Source organism: Neovison vison, chromosome 13 (genome assembly GCF_020171115.1).
Source record: "Neovison vison isolate M4711 chromosome 13, ASM_NN_V1, whole genome shotgun sequence".
NCBI classification, from domain to species: Eukaryota; Metazoa; Chordata; class Mammalia; order Carnivora; family Mustelidae; genus Neogale; species Neogale vison.
Window position 1 is genome coordinate 2,233,983 of NC_058103.1, and position 22,361 is coordinate 2,256,343.

The 22,361-nt window shown below is 66.5% G+C and overlaps 1 protein-coding gene across 1 annotated transcript; it reads right to left on the reverse strand.

The window, feature by feature from the left end:
• Positions 1-20,751, reverse strand: ASPG (asparaginase). Its single transcript, XM_044229861.1, has 16 exons — positions 20,670-20,751; positions 15,828-15,936; positions 15,085-15,196; positions 12,992-13,117; positions 12,592-12,675; positions 11,197-11,323; positions 8,935-9,047; positions 7,489-7,671; positions 7,285-7,398; positions 6,632-6,748; positions 5,433-5,528; positions 5,060-5,223; positions 3,186-3,272; positions 1,209-1,308; positions 856-936; positions 1-612 (listed from the first exon to the last, which is right to left on the reverse strand). Exons 1-16 carry the CDS (start codon positions 20,749-20,751, stop codon positions 601-603), a joined length of 1,707 nt encoding a protein of 568 aa, XP_044085796.1. The 3' UTR covers positions 1-600.
• Positions 20,752-22,361: the final 1,610 nt, after the last annotated feature.

Here is a 22,361-nt window from a genome sequence, read left to right on the forward strand (position 1 = left end):
TTGGGCTTCGGGACCTAGGGAGGGGTCCCCAGAGAGATTTTATTACCACTCCGCCCAACAAAATCTTCAGGCCAAGTCTGGGAAACAGAGGGAAGCAGTCCCAGCAGTGGGGACATATCACAGAGTCCTGGGGGGGGGGCGTGATCCTCCAGCAGGTCCCATCTGTGCTGCTGCATGCTGGCTTCAGGTTAGACACTAGGCAGCACTTCCTGAACATGGGCCGTCTCCCGAGACTGCTCTCGTGCGGCACAGGTAGCGTATGGGGGAGGGGCAGGGAGACAAGCCCGGGCACCTCACCAGTAGGGCCCAGCCCTCCCCAGGGAGGGACCGGAGGACCGGAGCAAATCCGGTGACTTGAGAACCTGCGGGGTGGTCAGACGATGGAGTGGGTGAAGGAGGTGTGAGCTGGGGACTTGGCCCATCTACCCTGGGAATCAGGGGGGAGCGCTGGGCTAAGGGGTCCCCATGTGGGGAGCTGGCCCTGTGGGGTGGGGTGGGGTGGGGCAGGCAGGACGTAAAGTAGAAGGATCTGAGGTCCCCTCCAGGCTCTAGGAACCTCCTAGCCGTGGCTGGGGCCTTCCAGCGCCATGAGAGCGTGCATCACAGAGTGGCCTGATAGGACAGAAGACAGGAGGTGTGAGCTTGACCCTGCCTATGGGAAGCCCTCCCTGACTGCTCCCTTCAGGCACACAATGTGTGCCCCATCTACAGAAAGAGATCTGCAGGCCTAACTGACTGACTCATCTTGCCCTCCTCTGGTTCCATCCCCAGGACAAGCCCTTAGACATGTTCCCTAAGCCAGAGCCCAGTAGGGTGGGGAAGCCTTCAGTCCTGTGTGGAGCAGAGGGAACTTACTGGGCCTGGGGCCTGGGCACCGGCCCCACCCTCGAGGTTCTGCAGGAAGGTCACCACTTCCAGGTTCCCGGCTGCTTCTGCCTGTGGGAGGGAGCATGTGACCAGCAGCCGGGCCCCTGACCCCCCTGCCACCTTCCACCCACAAGGATACCTTCCCTGGCTTTTCCCACCCAGTGCCCCTGACTCCTGTCCCCACAGCTCTGGTTTCAGGGAGGGGCCCAGGACGGGAAGGGAGAGCAGGACTGTGGGCACTGGGTGTAGGGGCTGGAGGAGGGGGAGCCCATGGGACTATCAGGAGGCCTTCCAGAAAGAGGTGGCCTAGGAGAGGGCAGCGGGGGCTCGGGGGCACTCACAACAAGCAGGGCACTGCGCCCGTCGTAGCCTGGGCTGCTCAGGTCAGCCCCCGCCTGCCACCATGATCGAAGGCCTTCAAGGTCTGCCCTGGCCGCCAGCCTGGGAGAGGGAGCAGAGGAGGACGAGCTGTCGGGGCCCCGGGACCCGCCACAAAGGCAGCCCCACCCAGCACCCCAGCTGTGGCTCGGGCCAGCAGGGCCAGAGTGTGGGTCCGCTGCAGGTGAGCCAGTGGCCTGGAGGCTGGGTTCACCCCGCAGGGGGAGCCGTGACTCAGGTCAAGGACACACACACACACACACACACGCACACACACACACACACACACGCACGTGCGCCACCCCACAAGGAGGGCCACTCGCCAGCTTCCTATTTCACAACACAGCCCTCTGGGGCGGGGTCAGCAGAGGCGGGAGGGAGGGAAGTCTGCGAGGAGATGGCACAGGGGGCCTGGAATGAGCAGGCAGCGGGGCGGGGCGGCAGGGCTGGCTGGGAGAAGGGCCCCGCCCACCTGCCCTCGCCAGGGTCCTGCTCGCCCTCACACCCTCTCAGGGGAGCCCACTCCCCACCCACGAGCCAGGTGGGGCAGCTGCGCTGACCAGGGCTGCGGCACCTGTGGGGGGGCTATCCCACAGAAGGGGCCTCGGAGACTCCCTCCTGGTCAGCCCCCACAGGGGCACCGAGTGATTTCTGGGGTGAATCATGCAGGATGACATGGCCAGCCCCTCCCAGACCTGTCGCCGGCCTCCCCCGCCACCTCCCACCCGCTGGCCTCCCTGGGCCCCCAGATCCAGCCAGGCAGCCCAGGGTGGACACGCCCTCCCCTGGGCAGAGTCCTGGATGCCCTCGGACCTGGCTGCCACCGCCCTTCTCGGCCTGTGTCCCCACCTGTCCCTGGAGCCAATGAGGCCAGCCCCCGGGGCAGCACAACCCGGAGCCAAGCCCAGAAGTCCCTCAAGAGCTGGGGCCCCTCCCTCCCTGGCGAGGCCCTAACACTCCAGCGCGTCTGAGAGCCTACCCTCCCCCCGCAAGCCGGGAAGGGTGGGAGCTGGGCTGGCCAGCAGGGTTGGTCCCCCTGGGGACACTGAATGTCAGGGCGGGAAGGCCTGAGGCTGGGGGCCAGTGGGGTCTCTCCACCCCACCCCATATCTACGACTGGGACCCCCAGGGTCGACCGAGGCCAGCACCGAGGAATGGGGGTAGGGGAGGCACTGGCCAGTGGGGACGAGAGGGCCAGGGCTTCGGCGACTACTTGTGGGTAGACCGTGCACACACCCCTCACCCCCGCCCGTCATCCTGAGAGCCGCTGTCCACACCCCTCCCCGGGCTTGGGGGCTCTGCCTTTCAGGGCTGCGGACCTAGGCTGCCTCCAGGGCCGCACCCTCGTGTCTCTGCTTCCCCACGGTCCCCCTCGGCACCTGGCCCCAGCTCGGGGGCAGCTGACAGGTGGCACGGAGAGACCCCAGGCAGAGCCACGGCAGCAGCCGGGGGATGGGGTGCCGGCGGATGGAGCAGGAAGCTGGGCTCCACAGCCCCCGTGCTCTGGCCCACCCACGGCCAACACGCCGGCTGGAGACCTCCAGGACCCCCGACTCCCCACTAGCCCAGGCCACCCAGGCCTGCCCGGGGGTCCCTCAGGGCACCTGTGAGTCCGAGCCCTGCCAGCCCCTGGCCGTGGTGGGCTGGGGTGGGACCGCCGCTGCCCACGGGCCCTGGTTGGCCGGGGGTGGGGACCAGACCCCACTGCCGCGAGGCCTGCGCCGGGGAGGACAGGGACTCAGCAGACCTGTCACCTGGCTGCAAATGGGTGACAGCTCTCCTCCCCCAGCCGCCCCAGCCTCCAGGCCAGACTCTAGCGGCCGGGTGCGCGTGGGGTAGGCCTTCCTCCTCTGAAGCCCCCCACCCGGCTGATGGGCCCTTCCCGAAGTCCCTTCCCCCTCCCACCTGCCCCAGAAGCCCAAGTGCCCCGGTACCCTTACCTGCACAGCTCTGTCCCCGCGTCCTCCAGCTCCTGGGGGGACAGGCAGGCCCCAGCTGCCCGCAGCAGCTCAATGACACCCCGATGCCTGTCACAAAACACAGCGTGCAGACCGCACTGACCGCCTGCCCGGCAGCCACGGCTCAACACGGCAACGACTCCCCATTCAGGACCACCCCCCCCCACCCCCGCCGGGCTCTGAACCAGCGCGGCTCACCCTGCCCCGCCCCACCCCCTCCCTGGCAGCCCAGGGCAATGTCCCTTCACACATCCAGGAAGCTTCCTGGGACTTCCTGGGTCTGCAGGGTGGAGGCGGGTCTGAGGTACCCCAGCACCCTGCCCATGCTGGGGCGTCAGCCCTGACCCAGCCGCTCCTCTACCCACATGAGGCCTTGGCCACAGGCCCCCCCGCCAGTTCCCATCCTAAGGGCCCCACACACTCCCCACCGCACACACCCACTGCAGTCAAGGCTGGGCCTGGGGAAGCAGAGTCAGCTGGGCCTGCGCTTTGCCCTTGGAGGGGGGCAGGGATGAGACGCTGACAGACAGACGTGAACGGGAAGGTCCCAGAACAGGCCCCGACGTCTGTGGGTTTCCAGAGGCCGACTGGCCTGGGCCAGGCCTGGAGCCACCCTGGAGTGGGATGGGGATGCGTGGTGGGGGCAGGGCCGGGGTGGGGGCTTGGGGAGTGGGGGAGCAAGTGGGCAAAGCAAGGGAACAGAACGTGCAGACGCGGTCTCAGCAGAATTGCCGCCCGGCCCCTTCCCCCGCAGTGGCCTTGTACTGTAAATTGCGTGGTCACCCCGTTTTAGGAAGCCTGGGGAGGAGGGTGGGGTCCCCCAGGTCTTGCCCTCCCCGCCCCGAAGAGCCCTCCAGGGCACAGCAGGTCCAGGCCCGGGAGTGAGGCCAGGAGAGTGAAGCTGGGAGACCGGTTTGGAGGGGGCTGTGGTGTGGAGGGGGGGTCAGGGATGAGGGGGCGGGACGGGGACGGTGAGCTCATCACTCTCGACCCACGCCCAAGGACTCACAGCCTGGAATCTGCACCCAGATCACTCCAGCCCCGCACCCCCACCCTGGGAACCCCCGGCGCCGCGCTCACAGCCCGGTCAAGAAGGAGCTACCCGCCCTGCTCTTCACCGGGATGACATGCCCACCCCAGGGCGCACAGTGCCGGGGCACCCAGGACTGGATCGAGCCCGACAGTCGGGCCACCCCAGGCTCACACACCCCAGCCTCTCTCTGCGAGACTCGCCCGCACTCCCTAGGATGGAGAAGCAGGGGCATCTGGGGCCTGGGCAGACCCTAAGTCAGCCAACCAAGGGCTTAACACAAGGGCCGTGGCCCGCCCCCCAGACACACACACGTGAGCTCATACACCCGTGTTCACGTGTGCCCTCCCACACTCCGCACCGATACTGCTCTGGGCTCCTGGAGGGGCCCCACTCCACCCACAAGGTCTTCCCAGCAAGTTCCAGGCCCCGTTCAGATAGAAGCCCCTAGAATATTGAGCTATGCTCCCTCCGAGCCCTGCCCATCGCGTGGCCACCTGCTCTGAGTTTCCACTGTCAGCCAGAGCGGTAAGGCCCAGCCCTCGGAGAAACGCCAGGCAGGACGAGGGGGCGGGGGAAGCCGGGGACATCTTCAGGCCCGGATGCCTGTCCTTCCAGCCCCCTGCTGGCTGCCCGCCCAGGCCCTGTGCCCAGCCGGGCCGGGGGTGGGTAAGGCTCTAGGAAGCAGATGTCCTTGGCCCTGCCCGGCTCTCCCAAGCAAGCTGGGTCACCACAGGCAAACCAGCAGCCGTCCTATGGCGGCCTGCCCCAGACTCACTCCATGGGACCCCCAGCCTGCATGCCCACTGTGGGGAGCCCCCAGTACCTGCCCTTCACGGCCAGCAGCAGAGGGCTGTGTCCGTCCTCATCTCGGGGGTCCACGTCCACCCCTCTCTGCAGCAGCATGGTGACCGCCCCAGACTGGCCTCCCCGGGCGGCCGCGTGCAGAGGAGTTTGACCGTTAAAGTTCTCTAGGCTCAGGTCACTGCCCTGGGGTGACACAAAGGCTTGTCACCTCCTGAGGGAGGGCTGGGCAGGGTCAGGTAGGCCAGGAAGAGGGGATGGGAAGGGTCAGGGTGTCCCCCAGAAGGAGGGCCTGGCAGAGCAGGGCCCCAGGCCAAGGCTGTCCTGTGTCCCCCACCCCTGCCGGGGGACTGGTGTGGCTAGGGCTGGTCCCCAAGGAGGGGCAGGGGCCTCACCAGGTCCCCAAGCGCCTGCAGCACCTCCAGGTCACCGGCATGGGCTGCAGCACAGGCCAGGCTAGGCAGCAGGGCCTCCCGTATGGCGTCGGCCTCCTGGGTGGAGAGAGCGGCACCCTGGAATCCTTGGCTCGTCTGCCCCTGGGGAACCCGGGACCACGGTCCGGATCCGTCCTTCTGGGCCATGCACCCCAGGGCGGCCCACCCACCCGCTAAGATGTGACTCCTTGGCGGTGGCCTCCACCAGTGAGGGGACAGAGACAGACTCACGACAAGACACCCGCTTTGGGGAGCACAGGAAGGGGTGCCTGGTCCCCTCACGTGGAAAGAAGGGCATACCTCCCAGGGCAGAGCTCCTACACGCCGCCTGCCCCTAGCCCCGGGGGTGCTGTGGGTCATCGAGGAGCTCCAGAGGGTCGGGAATGCCAACGGAGTCCCTGCAGGCCGCCTGGGATGCAGCCCGGCCCGCCCTCAGCCCAGCACCCCCAGCGGGGCCAGATCACGACAGCGGGATCCGTGATGGGTCCCACAGAGGGGAAACTGACACATGCGGCATGACCCGGGGGGCACTGGGACGCCAGGCCTAGATGTCTCGCCCAGAGGTGGCCGTGTGCTGGGTCACTGCCGTGGGCCTAGCCCGGCCTCAACCCCAGACCTTAGGCCCTCGAGTGTGACCCCAGCTCCCCTGCCGCTTCCAGGTCTGGGCTCCTGGCTGGGAGGGTGGAGGAGGAGTCCCAAAGGGGCTGTACCTGCAGGCCCAGGAAGACCCCAGCCCCCTCTCCTTCCAGCACCAGACAGACAGCGTGCCCACCCCGCACGCTGCCCCCCAGAGCCGCACCACGCCTGGGGCCAAGACCAGCAGGCAGCAGGCCCCGCATAGCCGCGTGCAGCCGCCAGACGCCCCTTGTGCCCCGCTGGTGACAGGGCCACATTCCGCCTGCTGTCCATGCGCTGCAAGGTCTCCACTCAGCTGTTTTGGCCGCTGCCGCCAGGCGCCGCTCCCGCCTGACCCCTGAATCCTGGCAAGTCATCTCTGCCGAGCACCCAAGCCCTCCACCCAGGCCCAGAACCAGGCCATGCCTGGCCATCTCCTGCTTGGGCGGCAGTGGCGGGTGTGATGGGTGTGGCCGGCATGGCCCCTCCCCCAGGCCCCGCCCCCCCAGGCCCCGTGCACGTGGCCCGCACACACTGGGCAGTACCTGGCTGAGAGTGAGGAGCTGGGCAGCCCCCCGGCCCAGCACGCTGCTACTCAGTGAGGGCCGGCGCTCGGCCCCCGTGGGCAGTGTCATCTCGCCCCGAAGGTCCCTGGCCAGCAGCTGGGGGCGGAGAACACAGCAAGCCGGGGACGCTTGGAGCCCAGGAGCCCACCGACCAACCCCCAGGACCAGGCACCCCCAGGGCAGGTGGTGAGGACCGCCCTGGGCCCGAAACCCCTCAGCTCAGTCCCCATCCCCCAGGCCCAGGCTTGACCCCAGCCAAGTCCCTGCAGGCCCACCACACTCTGCACTGCCCCAGCCCCACCTCTCCCAAGGCCCCTGTGGCCTCTGGCAAGGCTGGCTGCCTCTGAGGTGGCCCCTAGGAAGGCTGGGGGACGAGGGGCCATCCTGAGCCAGACCACGGCTCCCCGAGACAGCGGGAGAGCAGGTGGTCTGAGCGGGGGGTTAGCAAGGGGTGGTGGGTGCCCAGGCCTCAGAGCTGGTGCTTTCCCCCGAAGGGGAGACCCTGTCTTTCTTCCTTTCCAAGCCAGGCACACACCCAGCTGGGCTGGGCCCTACCATCTGCCCAGTCGCACCCTCACATGCCCTTGGGAGCCCTGTGACCCCTGCCCCCACACCCACAGCCCGAGGGGCACCTCTTTCCTGTCGTCCGGAGTTAGCCCAGGCTGGCCCAGCACGTAGGAGAGCTTGGCCAGGGCGGCCTCCGACGTCATGTCAAAGCCAGAGACAATGCCGGCGCCCGCCATGGCCTGTGGGGAAAGGGGTGTGAGCAGGAGATGGGGCGCAGGGTCACAGGGCCCGGGCCCTCCCCCTCCAGCTGCCGGCTCCCTGCCCCCCACCATGCCAGCTGCGTAGTCAGAGGTCACGGCCCCCTGCAGGCAGTGGGAACAGTTGAGGATGATGAGGCCCCGCTCGGCCGCAGCCTGGAGCTCCCGCAGCAGGTCTGGCTTGGTGGGCCCGTTCCCCGAGCCGAAGGTCTCCATGACCACGCCCTTCAGGGGGGGCTGCAGGAAGGCCCGGACCTGTGGGGCCGGGAGGCGGGTAAGGCGGGCCTTGGCCTCCTGCTCCAGCAGTGGAAACCCCAGGCTTGTCCTGCACTATTGCTCGGTGGCAGAAGCAGCCCAGTCTCACGGTCCGACCCCCAGCGGGCTACACAGAGAGTCCTGACGGTCTCTCCCCGCCTCACCGGTCAGGAGACACATGGACGTGGTAGCTGCTACCTCGGACAACCCCCATGGGACTGGAAGGCCGTGGCAGGTGTGGCCATGATCAGAACGTCCCCTCCACACGGCTCCCAGCCCCATGGCCCTCACTCCAGCCCCTTCGCCCTGCCCTGTCTGAAACCCAGCAGGGGATGCCCCCGGCTTGGCAGGATTTGGGGGAAGTGTCCAACACACACACAGGTTCCACGTCAGCCAGGGGCACCGCCCCCGTCTCCTGCCCTGTGCCAAGGCTCCACTCAGAAGACAGACGACAGGGCCAGACCAGCCCTTTCCGAAGCAGGCCTCCCTTGAAATCCCAGGGGCTCCCACCCCTGCACCGGCGTCTAGAGGCCATCTGACTTAGGGAGGCCACGCAGTCTGGCCCCAGAGCCCCCAGAAGGCCTCCGACTCTGAGGGTCTCTGCCTTCAGAGGGGCCCAGGGGAGAAAGGCCATCACAGACCCTCAGCCTGTGAGGGACCCGGAGCCCAGAGCACACGCAGCGTGGTGTCGAGGGGCGTGGAGGACAGGCAGCCTGGGGGCCTAGTGCTTGTGGCCCCGTCCCGGCTCGCAGGAGCACCGTCTGGCCTGACCTCAGGCCCAGTCTCTGGAAAGGCCGTGACTGTTCACTCGAACTCTGAGGCCCGTCTTTCCTACCTGGCCTTCTGCAGCGCGGGGTCCGTCTCACACACCACAGGGAGGAACGCCCGTCCTGGGCCCAGACTGAGGCAAGCACGGGGACCCACGGGGAAAAGACCCACCTGTCCTAGTGCCCCTGGAGGGGATCGCGTCCCAGTTCACAGACTATGACCCGGAGCTCAGGGCCAGCCCGTGCCAAGTCCCACCCCATGTGTGGGGACATCCCTATGAAGCCACCCCTGTCCACAAGGAAGAGGGGCCACGGTGCCCGGACCGTCACACCCCTGGCTAGAGTTTGTGGCCCCAGCTCCCTGAGGGGGACCCACATCCCCGCCCTCGACTGCAGCCATTCCTGGGCAACGAGCAGGGGCAGTGCAGGGAATGCGATGGGATGGGAAGGCAACAGGAAGCCGAGAAGGGTGTGTGGGGCCGGGGCGGGTCCCTACCAAGGCTGCGGGGATCCCGGGGTACAGGCGCAGCAGGCCCACGTCGCGCTCCATGCTGCTGTGCACCACCAGCCGGGCCTTCCCTCGGGCCTTCCGCACGAGCTCCCGGTTGACTGTGGGGGCAGAGGTACACGTGGGGGACGTGCGGGCCACCGGCCGGCCAGGACCCTTGGCCCGGCTCTTCCAGCCCCGCTCCCGATACACACCCCGCCCACCGTCCGCTCAGTCCCGGGCGGGTGCAGCTGCAGCCTGTGCACGGAGCCGGGGCGGCAAGGAGGACCCCACAGGGACGCAGGCGCCTGGGTCTTGCAGCCCGACCGCAAGTGTGCAGGGAAGGGGGAGGAGAGGCGTTCCCGGACCAGGAACAGCGCGCGCGCGGGCTTGGAAGCACAGCGGCCAAACCCCAAGTGGTGTGTCGTCCGGGGTCCCAGGAGAGGTCAGACCACCCAGCCTCTCCTGCCCCAGACCGGGCAGGCACCTCGCCCACAGCCCAGCAAGTCAAAGAATGAGCGAGTGAATGAAGAAAGGATGCGTCAGCTCTGGGGGAAGAAAGCCTCCCTCTGGCGCACCCCGAAGACTTGAAGGCCAACCCCCCAGGCCCTGGAAAGGGAGGGGTCCGTACCCTTCCACACACTGGCCCCGCAGAAAGCCGGTGTCCACAGGGGTCAGAAGGTCACTGCTCCGCCAGGACACAGGCAGCAGAGCCCTCCCCAACTTCCTGCATCCTCCCAGCCCTCAGGAGCCCCAGGCCCAGCCCAGGACCCCACTCTCTCAATCCCGGGCACAAGCCAGCCCTGATGGGGCAGAGGCTGGGCACTGATGGCCCTGCAGGCTCCAACCGCTGGAGCCTGTCCGAGGTAGCAGCTGCCATGTCCAGCACGGGGGAACGCAGGCCCAGAGTGGGGAAGGGCCACCGAGGCCACCATCCTGTGTGCAGAGCCAGGACCAGAGTGGTGGGGAGAGGCGTCTCCAGGAGCCCCCGGCCCAGGGCTCCTCCTCACCCCCACCCAGGGGGGTGTAAGCCTTCAGGCCTCCCGCTGTTGCTACCAGAGCAATTCACATGTGATAATAAGCCAGGGAACATTCCGGACACACGCTGCCCTCTCGCGCTGGATGCAAGGGAACTTGGGGGGATGGGTGGCAGGAGGGAGCCCACGGCATCCATCAGCAGCAAGGGGCGTCCTTAAATTTAGGGCCGTGTGCCCCATCTGGGCACGCAGATAAGCCGGGGCTGGGGGCGTGCTGCCAGCACCCAGGAATTATGACTGCAGGGGGGCTCACAGACACAAAGAGAGCCCACGCTCCCCTCCCTGTGGGCTAGGACCACGCGCCTGAGAGCCCATGGGGCCCCAGTCCGTCCCTCCCGGGGGCCGAGACGAGAGGAGGAATGGCAGCATGGGGCGCACCGAGCCGGCTCCCTGCGCAGACCCCCCACCCCAACACTCAGTGCGGGAGACCGAGCTGTCCTCTGCACAGAAGGCCCCCAGGCTCTGTCCGTCCCTCCAGCGCCGCTGACTCCCCAAGCCCCTGTCTACGACGGCCTCGCAGAAGGAAGTAACGAGAAGTAATGACTAAGGAGAGGACGGCTGGGGTCCTCCTCGGCCACCCCCAGCAGGAGAGTGGGGCACGGGGAGCCCCTCTGAACCCAGGCATCGTCCCCCCTCCCCGCCCTCCTCAGTGCCCCCCACCCCAAGGCCTCCTCCCTCAGGGCCTGCCTCAGTGCGGCCCATGCCCTGTGGTCTGCCTAGGGCCCAGACAGAGCCCTGCCCTCCCCAGGGAGCTGCTCCCCGCCTGCCAGCCGGGGCACCCCCAAATCTCCACTCCTGAGCCTCCCAGGGAGCCAGGCAGGGAGAGCAGCCACCCACCCATCCCTTCCTTCCTCACCAGGGCTGGAGGGGCTCCGCGCTGCCACCCCCTGCCCACGGAAAGGAGGCCAACCTGGTGCCCCCCACTCACACCCACACCCTCTCCTCAGGGCGCCCTCCGCAAGCAGGTGGGGCCCCCCCCGGCCTCTGGAGCCCCCGCCATTCCCCAGGCCCTGAGCTGGGACTACCTGCTCCGACACCCCACCTTGGTGGGCCACGCAGGCCGCCGGCTCGGAGCAGCCCCTGACTTCCCCTCCCAGGGCAGAACAGAGCACTGTCCTCACCCCCGGTTCAGGGGGTCCTCCTCAGCCCCAGACACAGGTTCCCAGCCCTGCTCCCTGCAGAAATCCCAGGGCAAGAGCCCTCGTCCACTGGCCCCACTCCCTGCCCGGCTTACTTGTGACATCGGTGCCCATGACGGCCAGAGGGGGCAGGTGTGGGGAGCAGAAGGCCGCGAACCTGCGCGAGTCCACCTTGGTCACTCGGTTACCCCGAAACAGCTGATTCTGGAAGAAGAGGCAAACCTGCAGGGGAGGGGAGAGGCCGTGGCTCAGCCCCGGGGAGCCCCTGTGCCCTCCAGCCTGCCCCCTGCCATCGCGCCAGAGCGCTCCCTGCAAATGCCGTAGGGCTGCCCCAGCAGAGGCCTACCCCCCGCACCCCTACCCCGCAGTGGGGCAGGGGGCTGGACGTGTGAGGGGCCCCACCACCCTCCCCTTCCCACTTGCCCACTGCCCCCACCGCGGCTTCCCAGGGAGCCCCCGTGAACTCAGCCCAAGGGTGCAGAGAGAGGCCTCTCCCTGGAGCGGCGGGGTCCCAGCAGGCCCTGCTCCGGAGCTCGGTGGTGGGGGCTCTGGAGCTGCCCACCCCCGTCTTCTAGTCCCTCTAGAGCAGTTCTCCTGGGGAGGGGCAGGGGGCACAGCCACCCCACACGTGGGGGACACTGCCTCCCCAGGGTGGGTGCCCGCCTCCCAGCACGGGGTCCCCTGCAATGTGGGGGGGGTGTTGTGAGGTCCCCTGTGGCCCCCCGTGATAGGGGTTTGCTGAACAGGGAAAGCCAGCTGCACAGCCAGAGGGTGCGGCCAACTTCTACAGAAACTGCCACGCACGCACACACACAGCGTGAGCACGTGTAAGAGACGTAATCTCGGGGCGCCGGGGGCTCCGTCGGTGAAGCCTCTGCTTTCGGCTCAGGGCCTGGCCGCAGGGTCCTGCGGTGGAACCCCGCATCGGGCTCCCTGCTCAGCGGGGGGTCTGCTTCTCCCTCTGCCCCACACCCCACTGGTGCATGTGTCCTCTCAAATAATAAATAAAATCTCTTTTAAAAACATTATTTATTTATTTATTTGAGAGGGAACACAAGCAGGGCGAGCAGCAGAGGTAGAAGGAGAAGCAGACCCCGCTGAGCAGGGAGCCTGACGTGGGGCTCGATCCCAGGACCCTGGATCATGACCTGAGCCAAAGGCAGATGCTTAACCCACTGAGCCACCCAGGCGCCCCTCAAATAATAAAATCTTAAGAAAAAAAAAAAGAAAAAAGATCCATAATCTGGAAGAAAATACAGCACTCTGTTCCCAGCAGCACCTCTGGGAAGTAAAACGTGGGTGGTGGTGTTTCCTTCTGCTCTTTATCTTCGGAGTTTCTCTATGATGACAGCTTAGGTCACGGGGGAGGGTGGCAGATCTGTAAACCCTGCCCGACTCTCTCCCTGCAAGTCCCACCCGAGAGCCTCCCCAACCCTCGCCTACACTCCAGAGGCCGAGCCCCCACCCCCGCACCAGGGAGGGGCGGGTACCTCGGGGATCACGTACTGGCCCGCCATGAGCAGGGCCCCCAGCAGGTTCTCCCGGCCGTCGTTCCACAGGGCATGGATGGGCACCTGGGCGAGGAGGCCAGAGACGGGCTAAGGCTCCCACGGCCCCTGATGGCGGCCTCAGTGGGAAGCATGACCAGAGGCTCAAAGTCAGGGCGGCTGGACAGGTGGACAGGTGGACAGCAGGCCACGCACCCGCCACGGGAGGGCAGAACAGGCACCAGCGGGACCCACAGGGCTGCCCAGCACAGCCAGCCGGCACCAACCCATGGGCGCTGCCTCTGGGAGCTGCAGGGCTGAGAAAGAGGCCCGGGGTCCGGCCCGGGCTCCCCCTGTGGCCTCAGGGAGGCCCTCATGCCCCCCAGCAGGCCTGGGCCATTACCTGGGCGCCCGTGAGGATGACAGTTTTCTGCAGGTTCTCCAGCACGAAGGAGAGCACGGAGGCCGCGAAGGCCATGGTGTCCGTGCCGTGAATGACCAGGAAGCCGTCGTACCGCCCGTAGTGTCTCTGCGGGGCGCAGCAAACTCAGGCCGGCCTCCGCCCGAGGGAGAGAGGAAAGGGTCCCCGGTGCAGAGGGAGGGAGGCAGGGAGGCACTGGTGGGATCCTGGCCACCGCTGGCAGGGAAGACATCCTCTGGAGGATCCGCACTAGACTTCCGGCCAGCATCTCCCCCAGGTGATAGTCAGGGCTCCCAAGAGCACAGGTCAGCTGGAGGGCTACACCAGGACTCAGCTCAGGACTCCTGGGGAGCCCTGTGCCATGTGACCCCTGCCTCCTGGGCAGGCGGCTGCAGGGGCGAGTGAGCTGTGAGCTCACGGTCCAGCAGGAGGGCCAGGCAAGGACATGGCAAAAGGGCACAAGGCACAGCCGGGGCTGGGAGCTGGCGGGTGATCTGGGTGGCTGGCTGGACCAGGACCCAACAAGAGGGCAGGACACTGGCAGGCAAACGTGGGGAAGAGCCCTTCCAGGTACAGCAAAGCCTAGAAGGCCTCCCAGACACGCTGGCCGCCCCTGCAATTCATCCTGTGGCCACCAGCTAGAGGGCAGCCAAGGCTGGGCCTTGGAGGGTGGATGGCCCAAGCTGTGGATGCAAGGGGCACAGCTCTGGGAACCAGCGGGGCCAAACCCACCTGAGGGGAGCATCCTTCCTGGCCCATTGGAAGACCATGCCTGGCTGACCCTAACTTCGGTTGCCGAGCAGTGTGGCAGGCTGGGGCACCCTCTGCTGGCCGCATGGGGCACTGCCACAGGCGGGGCCACTAGGGCCCCAAAGGCCCTTTGAGTCTGCGCATGGCTGGACACTGCGGCCAGGACAGCAATCCCGGGAGCTCAGCAAAGCGGTCAGGCCCCAACCAGAGGACGCTGCTGGCCACACACCAGGGAGACTGCCCCAGACTATGGCAACAGACATGTCCACTGTCAGCTAGTGGGCCCATTCAGGAATGTAAGGACCAGGCCCAGGACCACACATGGTCCCCCTCACAGTGAGAGGGGATGGGGCCCAGGAGGCTGCTTTCCCCCGCCCCCAGAGGCAGAACACAAGCGTGGGGCGGGGGCCAGTCCCCAGCTGCCGGGAAGATGAATGTATGCGATGAGCCTCTGAGGCTTCTTAAGGGAGGCAGGTGAGAACTGGGCCTGGAGAGGGCGGGAGGGCGAAGTAGGGGTGGGAGGGGGCAGGAGGCAGTCGGGGAGCAGGCCAGGCTTGTGCAGGAGCGGGGCTGGCGATGATGAGGTTGGGCAGAGCAGAGAGGAAAGCTGACGAGGGGGGGTCTAGCACCAGGTAAGGGGTCCGCACTGCGTGCTGTAAACCAGAGAACTGCACAGGGTTCTCTACCTTTTATGGGCCCCAAATCCACTAAGTCTCTGCCTTCAGGGCGGGTGGGGTGAACGGGGTGGGGACGGGGGTCATGGAGCCTGTCAACCTGCAGGGAAGCGGACAGACAGCATCCCAGCCCAGGATACTAACCAGGACAGCCGTCTGGGACATTCCCCCACGGGAAAAGAGACATGGCCCTCGCTGCCCATCCTCTGCTTGTACAGGGGAAAGGGCCTGAGATGTAACCCGAGGGTCCAGCACTTTCCTAAAACTGTCATTTCCTGATGCTCCCAAGTCTCAGGCCAGGCAAGCAGACCCCACCACCCCAGACCCCAAGGGGAGTGCTTCTGAAGCCCTAGCCACGCCCAGCCAACCAGCTCCGCCCATACCCACCCACCCACCCCCGCCCAGTATATTTAGCTCCACCCACACTCCTAGCCAGGCCCAGACCCTCAGCCCTTCCCAGTACACACAGCCCCACCCTCCCAGCCCCGCCCAGTACGCTCAGCTCCACCCACACTCCTAACCACGCCCAGACTCGCAGCCCCGCCCAGTACGCTCAGCTCCACCCACACTCCTAGCCACGCCCATTCGCAGCCCCTCCCAGTACACACAGCCCCACCCACACACCCAGCCACGTCCACACTCCTCAACTACCTCGATGGTCTGAGCGATCTGAACCCACTCAGTGATGGTCATGTCACTGGAGTCAAAGAGGGGCTGGCACTCCAGCACCGTGTAGATGACTCTCTGGTCGGGGCTGGCGGGCCTGCGGGAGGCAGAACAAGGACTCCCGCTCTGCCCCCTGCTTCCCTGGCCAGCTCTGCTCCCCCCACCCCACCCTGCCGACCCCTGCACCAGGGACTTCTCAGTGGGCTCTATATATCCAGTGTCTTGGCATCCGGAGGACAGGGCCTGGCCTCCCCCAGGGACCCCGGTCCTCAGGAGGGTTCAAGGATGGGGCAGGATGGTCTGCGCCTCACAGAACCAGCTCTGAGAGGGAGGCTGGGGCCAGACGACGACCCTCGGAGGAGAATCTCTGGCAGCAGGGAGCTGGGGGACCAGGAGGGTGACTCCCCCCTCAGCCTGACAGCCGTGAAGGGCACCAGGCAGCCTTGGCCGAGAGCTAAGAGATAGGGGGACCCTTACACGAGGGGAGACAGCCCCCGCCTCTCTTGATGAGCTTGCATCCACATGTGGCTGGGGACCCCGAGGTGGGGGGAGTCCGAGGCTCACTTGAAAGGGGGCTGTTGGTTGGTTCTAAAGCCAGGAAAGTGTGAAAGGACATCAGTGAGCACAGCCAGCCCTGTGGGCCTTGCAGGCAGCCGTCTCAGGACAGCGCTACCCCACTGACAGCCGGTGGTCATCCCCACCTGGGACCCCACGGAGCCCCCACTCACGGCAGCGCCAGTGTGTCCTCCGGGAGGCCACAGGCCCGGGCGTACTCTTCATCATGGAACATGGGCAGTGACCTCAGGACAGCGGCCAGGCCACTCCCAGGGACGAGCACTAAGGGCAGAAGCCGGATTGGGGGCAGTGTGGGTCAGGGCCAGCAGCCACCGCTGACTCCTCTAGCCGCTGGCTCCTCCCTCCGCATCGGGACATCTACCCGACATGCTGGGGGCCAGGTCTGGGCAGGGCTCGGGTTTGTCGGGGGAGAATCTGGTGAGGATGGGCAGCTGCTCTGTCTGGACCGGACAGTTTCCTGTGGAGCCAGTGAGACAGCCCCAGGGGCCCTGCCAGGGGCTCTGGCCCCTCCACCCAGGGCCAGGTCACCCCATCTGCCGCCTTTTCTCTCCGTGCAGCCCAATGGACCTCCGGTTCTTCCCCCACTTCCCAGAAGGCCCACACCAGCTCCTGCTCACAGACATGCTGTCGGCTCTGCCTGCAAGTCCTTGGTCCAAGCCCCTTCAAGTCCAGCAGGTGCTTCGCCCCAGCTCGGGTTGCTACCTCCAGGAAGTCCTCCTTGATGTCCAGGCCCACTGCCCCTCCCACGTACTGCCCAGCTGCCCTTGTACCCTCTCTAGACCACGTGCAACCCCTCCACAACGCACGCAGCCCAGGCCCTCTGCCTGCAGCCTCGGTGTCCTAGAAGCCTGCATCTAAGGCGCTGGACAGAAACAGTGACGTGTCGTGGAAGAGCCCTACTACGTTCCAGGTGCGCTTCCTAGAAACAAGCCTTGGCAGAGGCTCTCAGGCTTCCAGGCCTCCTAACCTTTTGCTCCAGCCTGCTTCCTACCAGCACCGTGACCTTGGACAGGTCAGCTAACTTCTCTGGGCGTCTCCCACATGCCTGGCTGTGCTGAGCCCCTGGACACGGCAACGAGGACAACAGGGTGCCCCTCCTTGAGACACGTCCTTATCTGAAACAAGTAGGAAGCACATCTGTGCTCACCTCACACGGGCGGACGGTGAAGCGTGGCCGGGCTGTGAGCTCACTGGGACCGTTTCCCCGCCCCAAGCCCCCTCGGAGTGTCCGCCTGCCCGTTAACGCCCGGGTCCCAGCTCCTGCCAATCCCCCAGCCAGCACGGGCAGACCGGCCCCATGGCTGCTCAGGGATGTCTGTGGCAGAGGGAACCCCGGTGGGGATGCACCGTGAACAACGTGCCCTCGCCTCGCACGCAGCCCCAGCAGGCGCTCCGCTCACGCCTGCCGCAGAAGTAAACCGTGTGGGCGAGAAGCATCAAGCCAATGGGGCCGGGCGGACAGAGGGGACATCAGCACACGACTGCCGTGGAGGAACAGGGCAGGGAGAGGCACGGAGGCTGCAGCGGTGCGGCCACGGCCAAGGAAGCGGGAAGGAAGGACCCTTCCTGCCTGAGGTCAGATGCCTGCCCAGAGCAGGGGCGGGGGCACCCTCATGCGCACTTGGTCGAACCACCCCGGGAAACACACACGACCACTTTCCACCGCAGCTCCCTGTGGTGGGTGACGCAGGGCAGTCTGCAAAGCTGAGGGTCCAACTGCGGGGCAGGTGAGGTGGGGATGCACTTGGTGTGGGTTTCATGGGACACACGTATGATGTGGGTGGTCACCTGCTGACCCTTGGAGGGGCAGTGGCTGCCAGGGACATCCTGCTTCCACAAGGTGGGGAGGGGCAGGGCTGCAGGGCCCCCCGGAAAGGACAGGACCCCGCTGTCCCACCAGCCAGGGAGCAAGTGGGCAGCACAGGCCAAACTGACCCAAGGAAAGGCCTTGCGCTCCTGTTGTTCTCGCCACACAACCCTGTGGCAGCGTGGGGGCTGCTGTCCCGCTAGAACAGCTCGGGGAAATGCCCAGAGATAAGGGGGGCGCCGCCGTGAGAGAGCATCAGCAAGTTAATGAACAAAACAGTTTTCTGATATCTGGCTTTTTAAAACCAGTGATTTGTTATGATTTCCTTAATCATTCCAAGTAAATGTTCACGTTGAACTCTGATTTTGTAAATCATGTTATTTTTCTCAGCGAGGGCCCCCATACCAGGTGCCTGTAAAACCAGAACGTGGTCTCGTCCTTGGGCCCCAAAGGCAAGGGGCCGCAGCTCTGCGCCCACCAAACCGCTCATGTGCACCCTAGGACAGCAGATCCCCCAGAACCACCTATGGCTTAGGCTCCAGACGTGAGTTTGTGAGCACGTGAGACTGTTCAGGAAGGAGGCCGGGCCGAGGGCTCAGATGCTGCAGTCGGTGACGAGGCTCGGCGGCAGGAACTCCTGCGATCCGCCAGGCTGTCCTGGCGCCATCAGACGCCCGGCCCCCCAAAGCTCTGCTCCCTGGGCTCTGTGTGCGAGTGCCCACAAGGGCCCCTACGGTGGCGGCCAGCAGGGAGGGGTCCTGGGTTCCTCGGCTGTGTGGGAGGAGACCCCAGGTGCTGCTCAGCCTTGGGCTCGGGGTCATCATCTGCCTTCTTTTCATGATGTCCCTTGCCCTGTGACATATTTCCTGAACCCAGAGATGGTACGGGTCATGGGTTGTCCCCAGTGGCCACGGCCTCTGCCCTCCGCTGGCCGTCCTGACTTGGGCAGGCTCCGACCCACAGTGCTGTGTGCCCTGCAGGCCAGAAACACCAACGGTGACAATCCCAACAGATCTGCTGTGGCTGGCCTGCGCCCTCACCGCCCCTCGCCCCCCTTGCACCACTGGAGCCCTGTCAGCAGTGCAGGGCGAGTTAATCATTGATGCGGTTCCCATCAGAACTCTGGGGAAGGGCCCGGAGTCCTGAGTTCAACGACCCGGGCAGGGCTTGGAGCGGCCAGGAGCCCGGCTCCTCCACCAGCCCTCATCCTGCTCTTGCCCTGGCCTGGGGTGCAGCCCTGGTCCCCAGACACCTTTTCACTCTACGACATTTTTAGCCAGAAAAGCCAGCGGGAGATGTGTGTCCCTCAAGAACACGGAGAGCCAGTCATGCACTAGAGCAGGCCCAGGTCCCTCCCTGGTCTCAGGAGCCGGGGATCAGGGGTTGCGTGATGCTAGAGGGCCAGCAGGGACCAGATCCCACACCTCTGCCTCCTTTGTCCTCTGGCCCGTAAGTCATGGGCTCCCTGAAGCCTTCCTGAAGGGGGAGGACTGGCAGCGCCGTGGGGCAGGGGATGAAGCAGGCCACATGAAGGCAAAGCCCTCAGCCAGGAGCGGAGAGAGGCCGCTGCGGCTCGCGGAGGACGAGGCACCCCTGCCCCGGACTGGAGGCCACCTGCCCCCCAGCCTGCAGCTCGGCCAGAGCTCTGAAGACCAGCATCATTGCCAGCTAGGACAGGCTGGCCGCTCTGGACGCAAGAAGGTGCTTGGTGGCCTCACCTTCACCAGGCCTAGGGAAGGCTCTAAGGGATTCTGGAAGATTCCTCCCTGTAGGGAAGACGACCCCCACCCCCAGGCTGTCTTTCCTGAGTCAGGGTCTCTAATTCACCTTCTCAGCAGGTGAGTTTGCAGCCTCTCTGACCACAAGGCCACCCGCGAGAAGCAGGGGAGGGGGCACAGCTGGTGGGAAGGGTCGGAGTCCACCCGTCTCTGCAGCCCAGACCCTGGGAGCTGCGTGTTGAGCACAACAGAACTGCAGCTGGCCCCATGCCAAGCCTGGGGGAGCAGGATGGGGGGTGGGCACAGGGCAGCTACCACCTCTGGGCCCCGTGTCCCTCCTCTCAGCCCCGCCGGCTCTCTCCCACCTCCCGGGAAGCGCCACCACTCTGTGCCCTCCAGGGAAGCGGGGAGCCAGACGCAGGGTCCTGCCCAACGGGCAGCCACAGCCCTGCGTGTTCCCAGCGCACGGCCTTTGTGACCTTCCTCACATGCTGCCACTGGTTCAGCGTCTGCCCCTCTCTGGCCTGCGGGGTGGGGTGCAAGCAGCCACAGCAGCCCCCGCACGGTGGTGTCCGCCGCCGCCTCCAGGCTGCAGGTCACCCACCAGCTAACCGGGTTGGAGAGGCAGAGGGCGCAGCAGCCGCAGGCGGGCGGGCCGGGTGGACAACCAGGTCCCTGGGCCCAAGCCCCTCCAGGACAGGGCTCTCTCTACACAGGCCTGAGCCCTGGGGCTCTGCAAGGCGGGGCCTCAAGAAATGTCCCAACTCAGTGCGGGCGTCCCAGATGAGTAACCGGGACCGAGCGGGAGTGGCTGGAGCCACCCGGAGCCGCCAGTGGTGTCTGAGTCACCACTCCCGAGGCTGAGGGTGCGTCCTGGCCTGCCTGGACATCGGGGAACCGTCTCCCCCTCTCCCAGGAATGCCAGAATGTTCTGGATGCTGGTGGGCAGACTTCCTCTTTCTGGGCCGTGGGGGACCTCACTGTAGGTGCTTGGCCCCCGCTGAGGGCACCCTGGCTTGGGGTGGCCTGCAAGCTCCAGCACCCCCGCCCGGGCCCCCACCCCCCAGCACAGCTGGCCGGCACCAACTCCCAAAGACAAGATGTGCGGCTCCCCGAAGCCCCCTGCCGCCCCTGAGCACTGCCCCGAAGTGTGTGCCCACTGCTGTCAGAAGCCCTCTTTGCAAAAGGCCAGGCGTGCTCTCACTGCCTCTGTCCGCGGAGGGGAAGGCCTGGACCGCGGATACACACCTGCCCACCACCCTGGCCACGGGGAAGGGGGGAGGCGGTGGGGCAGAAGCCGCAGGGCCCTCGGGTGTGGGGCGGGCACGCCTCTGTGCTGAGGGTTCCAGCCGCAGCTGAGGGGAGGGGGGCTGAGAGCGCCCCAGAGGGCCCCCAGTGCCCGGCCCTGGCCTGAGAAAGGTCACTGGAGGTGAGAACAACCTGATCCCCACCCCAGGCCTCGCACTCACCGCCCTGCTCGCTCCGCATGCCGATCGTGCCGCCAGTGTAGATGGCCAGGAGCCGCCGCTGGGGCCCCAGCGCGCGCGCCATGCCGACCTCGGGACCAAAGGACCGACGGGACCGGGACCGAGACCGAGACGAGGGGAGGAAAGGGAGGTGGCGGGGCACCGAGGGCAGCCCCGGGGAGGGGCGGGCGTCCACCTGCCGGGGGCAGTGCTTGTGGCCGGAAGGCGCGGAGAGCAGTGGGGGGAGCGGCGGGCGGGCGGGGGCTGCCGGGGCGGGGGCGGGGGCGGGGCTGCCGGGGCGGGGCTGGGGGCGGGGCCTGCGCGACCTCGGGCCCTCCGACGGCCGACCCGTGCAGTGGCCCCCGGTGCTGGAGCGGGTGGGGCCTGAGAGACACAAGCAGGCGCCTTACGGTTGGCCTGGAGGACCCCCCAGCGCAGCGGGGCCGCCCTCCCCTCCCAGGCGGGGCCCGCAGAAGCCGGTGCAGTGACCACATCCGCGCTGCACTCCTGGGGGTGGGGTACAGGCAGAGACCCCCACCGTCCATGCACACAGGTCCAGGAGGAGGGCGGGAGGGGACTCCTCCGGGGCTAGAGGCCCGCCCCGCCACCCCTGCACGCAGCCCTGCAGGGCACCGGAGCCTCGGGTCAGGGTTCGGGTTCGGTTCCGGAGCAGGTTCATCCCTGAGGCTGGATTCCCCGAGGCTGGATTCCCAGAGGCCCACATCCGGACCTCCACCGCCGGCGTGGGGGAGGGGACAGCACTGTCTCCATGCGCTGCCCTCCGCCTACCCGATGTGCATTCCAGGGAAGCTACTTTGATAACTGCCCATGATGCAGAAGTGACTCCTGTCCCGACACCAGCCAGGGACCTGTGCGTCTGCTCTGGCTGGCAGTGTCAAGGGCAGAAAGGGTCCCGCCGTCCTGGAAGCCAAAGTCCGAGACGAAGGTGTCCGCCTCTCCTCTGTGCCCCTGTCCCTCTGCCGTATTCCAGGGTCCAGACCTCTTGTTACAAGGACACCGGCCACCCTGGGCTCCGACCGAAGGTCCTCCTTTTACCCTCATCCCCTCCTTAAAGGCCTGTCTCTGAATACAGTCCCCTTCAGAGCGGCTCGGGGTCAGGGCTCACCGTGTGCATGTGGGAGGGACACAGTTCAGCCCCCACCGGCAAAACCCGGTTCCCTCCGTTGCTGGTTGGCATCACTGTTTGGGTCTGTAAAGGTGCTTGTCCTAGGGCAACTCTGAGCGGTCCTGACACCTGCCGGGGCCCTTTGCCGTTGGGGGAGGGAGCTCCCCGGTCACCCTTTCAGGAAGCCACCCTTGCCCCGCCCACCAGCACCCTAAGACGTCCTGGGAAACGGGAGTTTGGGGCCGGGCAGGCCTCCTCCGGGATCACTATCTGAGCCGAAATCAAGAGCCACTTAACCGACTGAGCCAGCAAGGTGCCCCGTGAACCATTTTTGTGTATATCCAGGGCCCACTGCGGGTCTCTACAGGCACTGAGGACCTGGTCCTCCAGGAGCTCCCTTCCCAGTGCAGGGGCAGCAGGAGACACCCCCCGCCCCCCTAGCATCTCCTGGTGACCAGTGCTGCGAGGAGAAATAAGGAAACTGAGTGACGGAAGGTACTGTTCCGGGCAGGGTGGCAAGGGATCGTCTCTCTGATGAGCTGACACGGGGGCCGGGTCCCAGGCAGCAA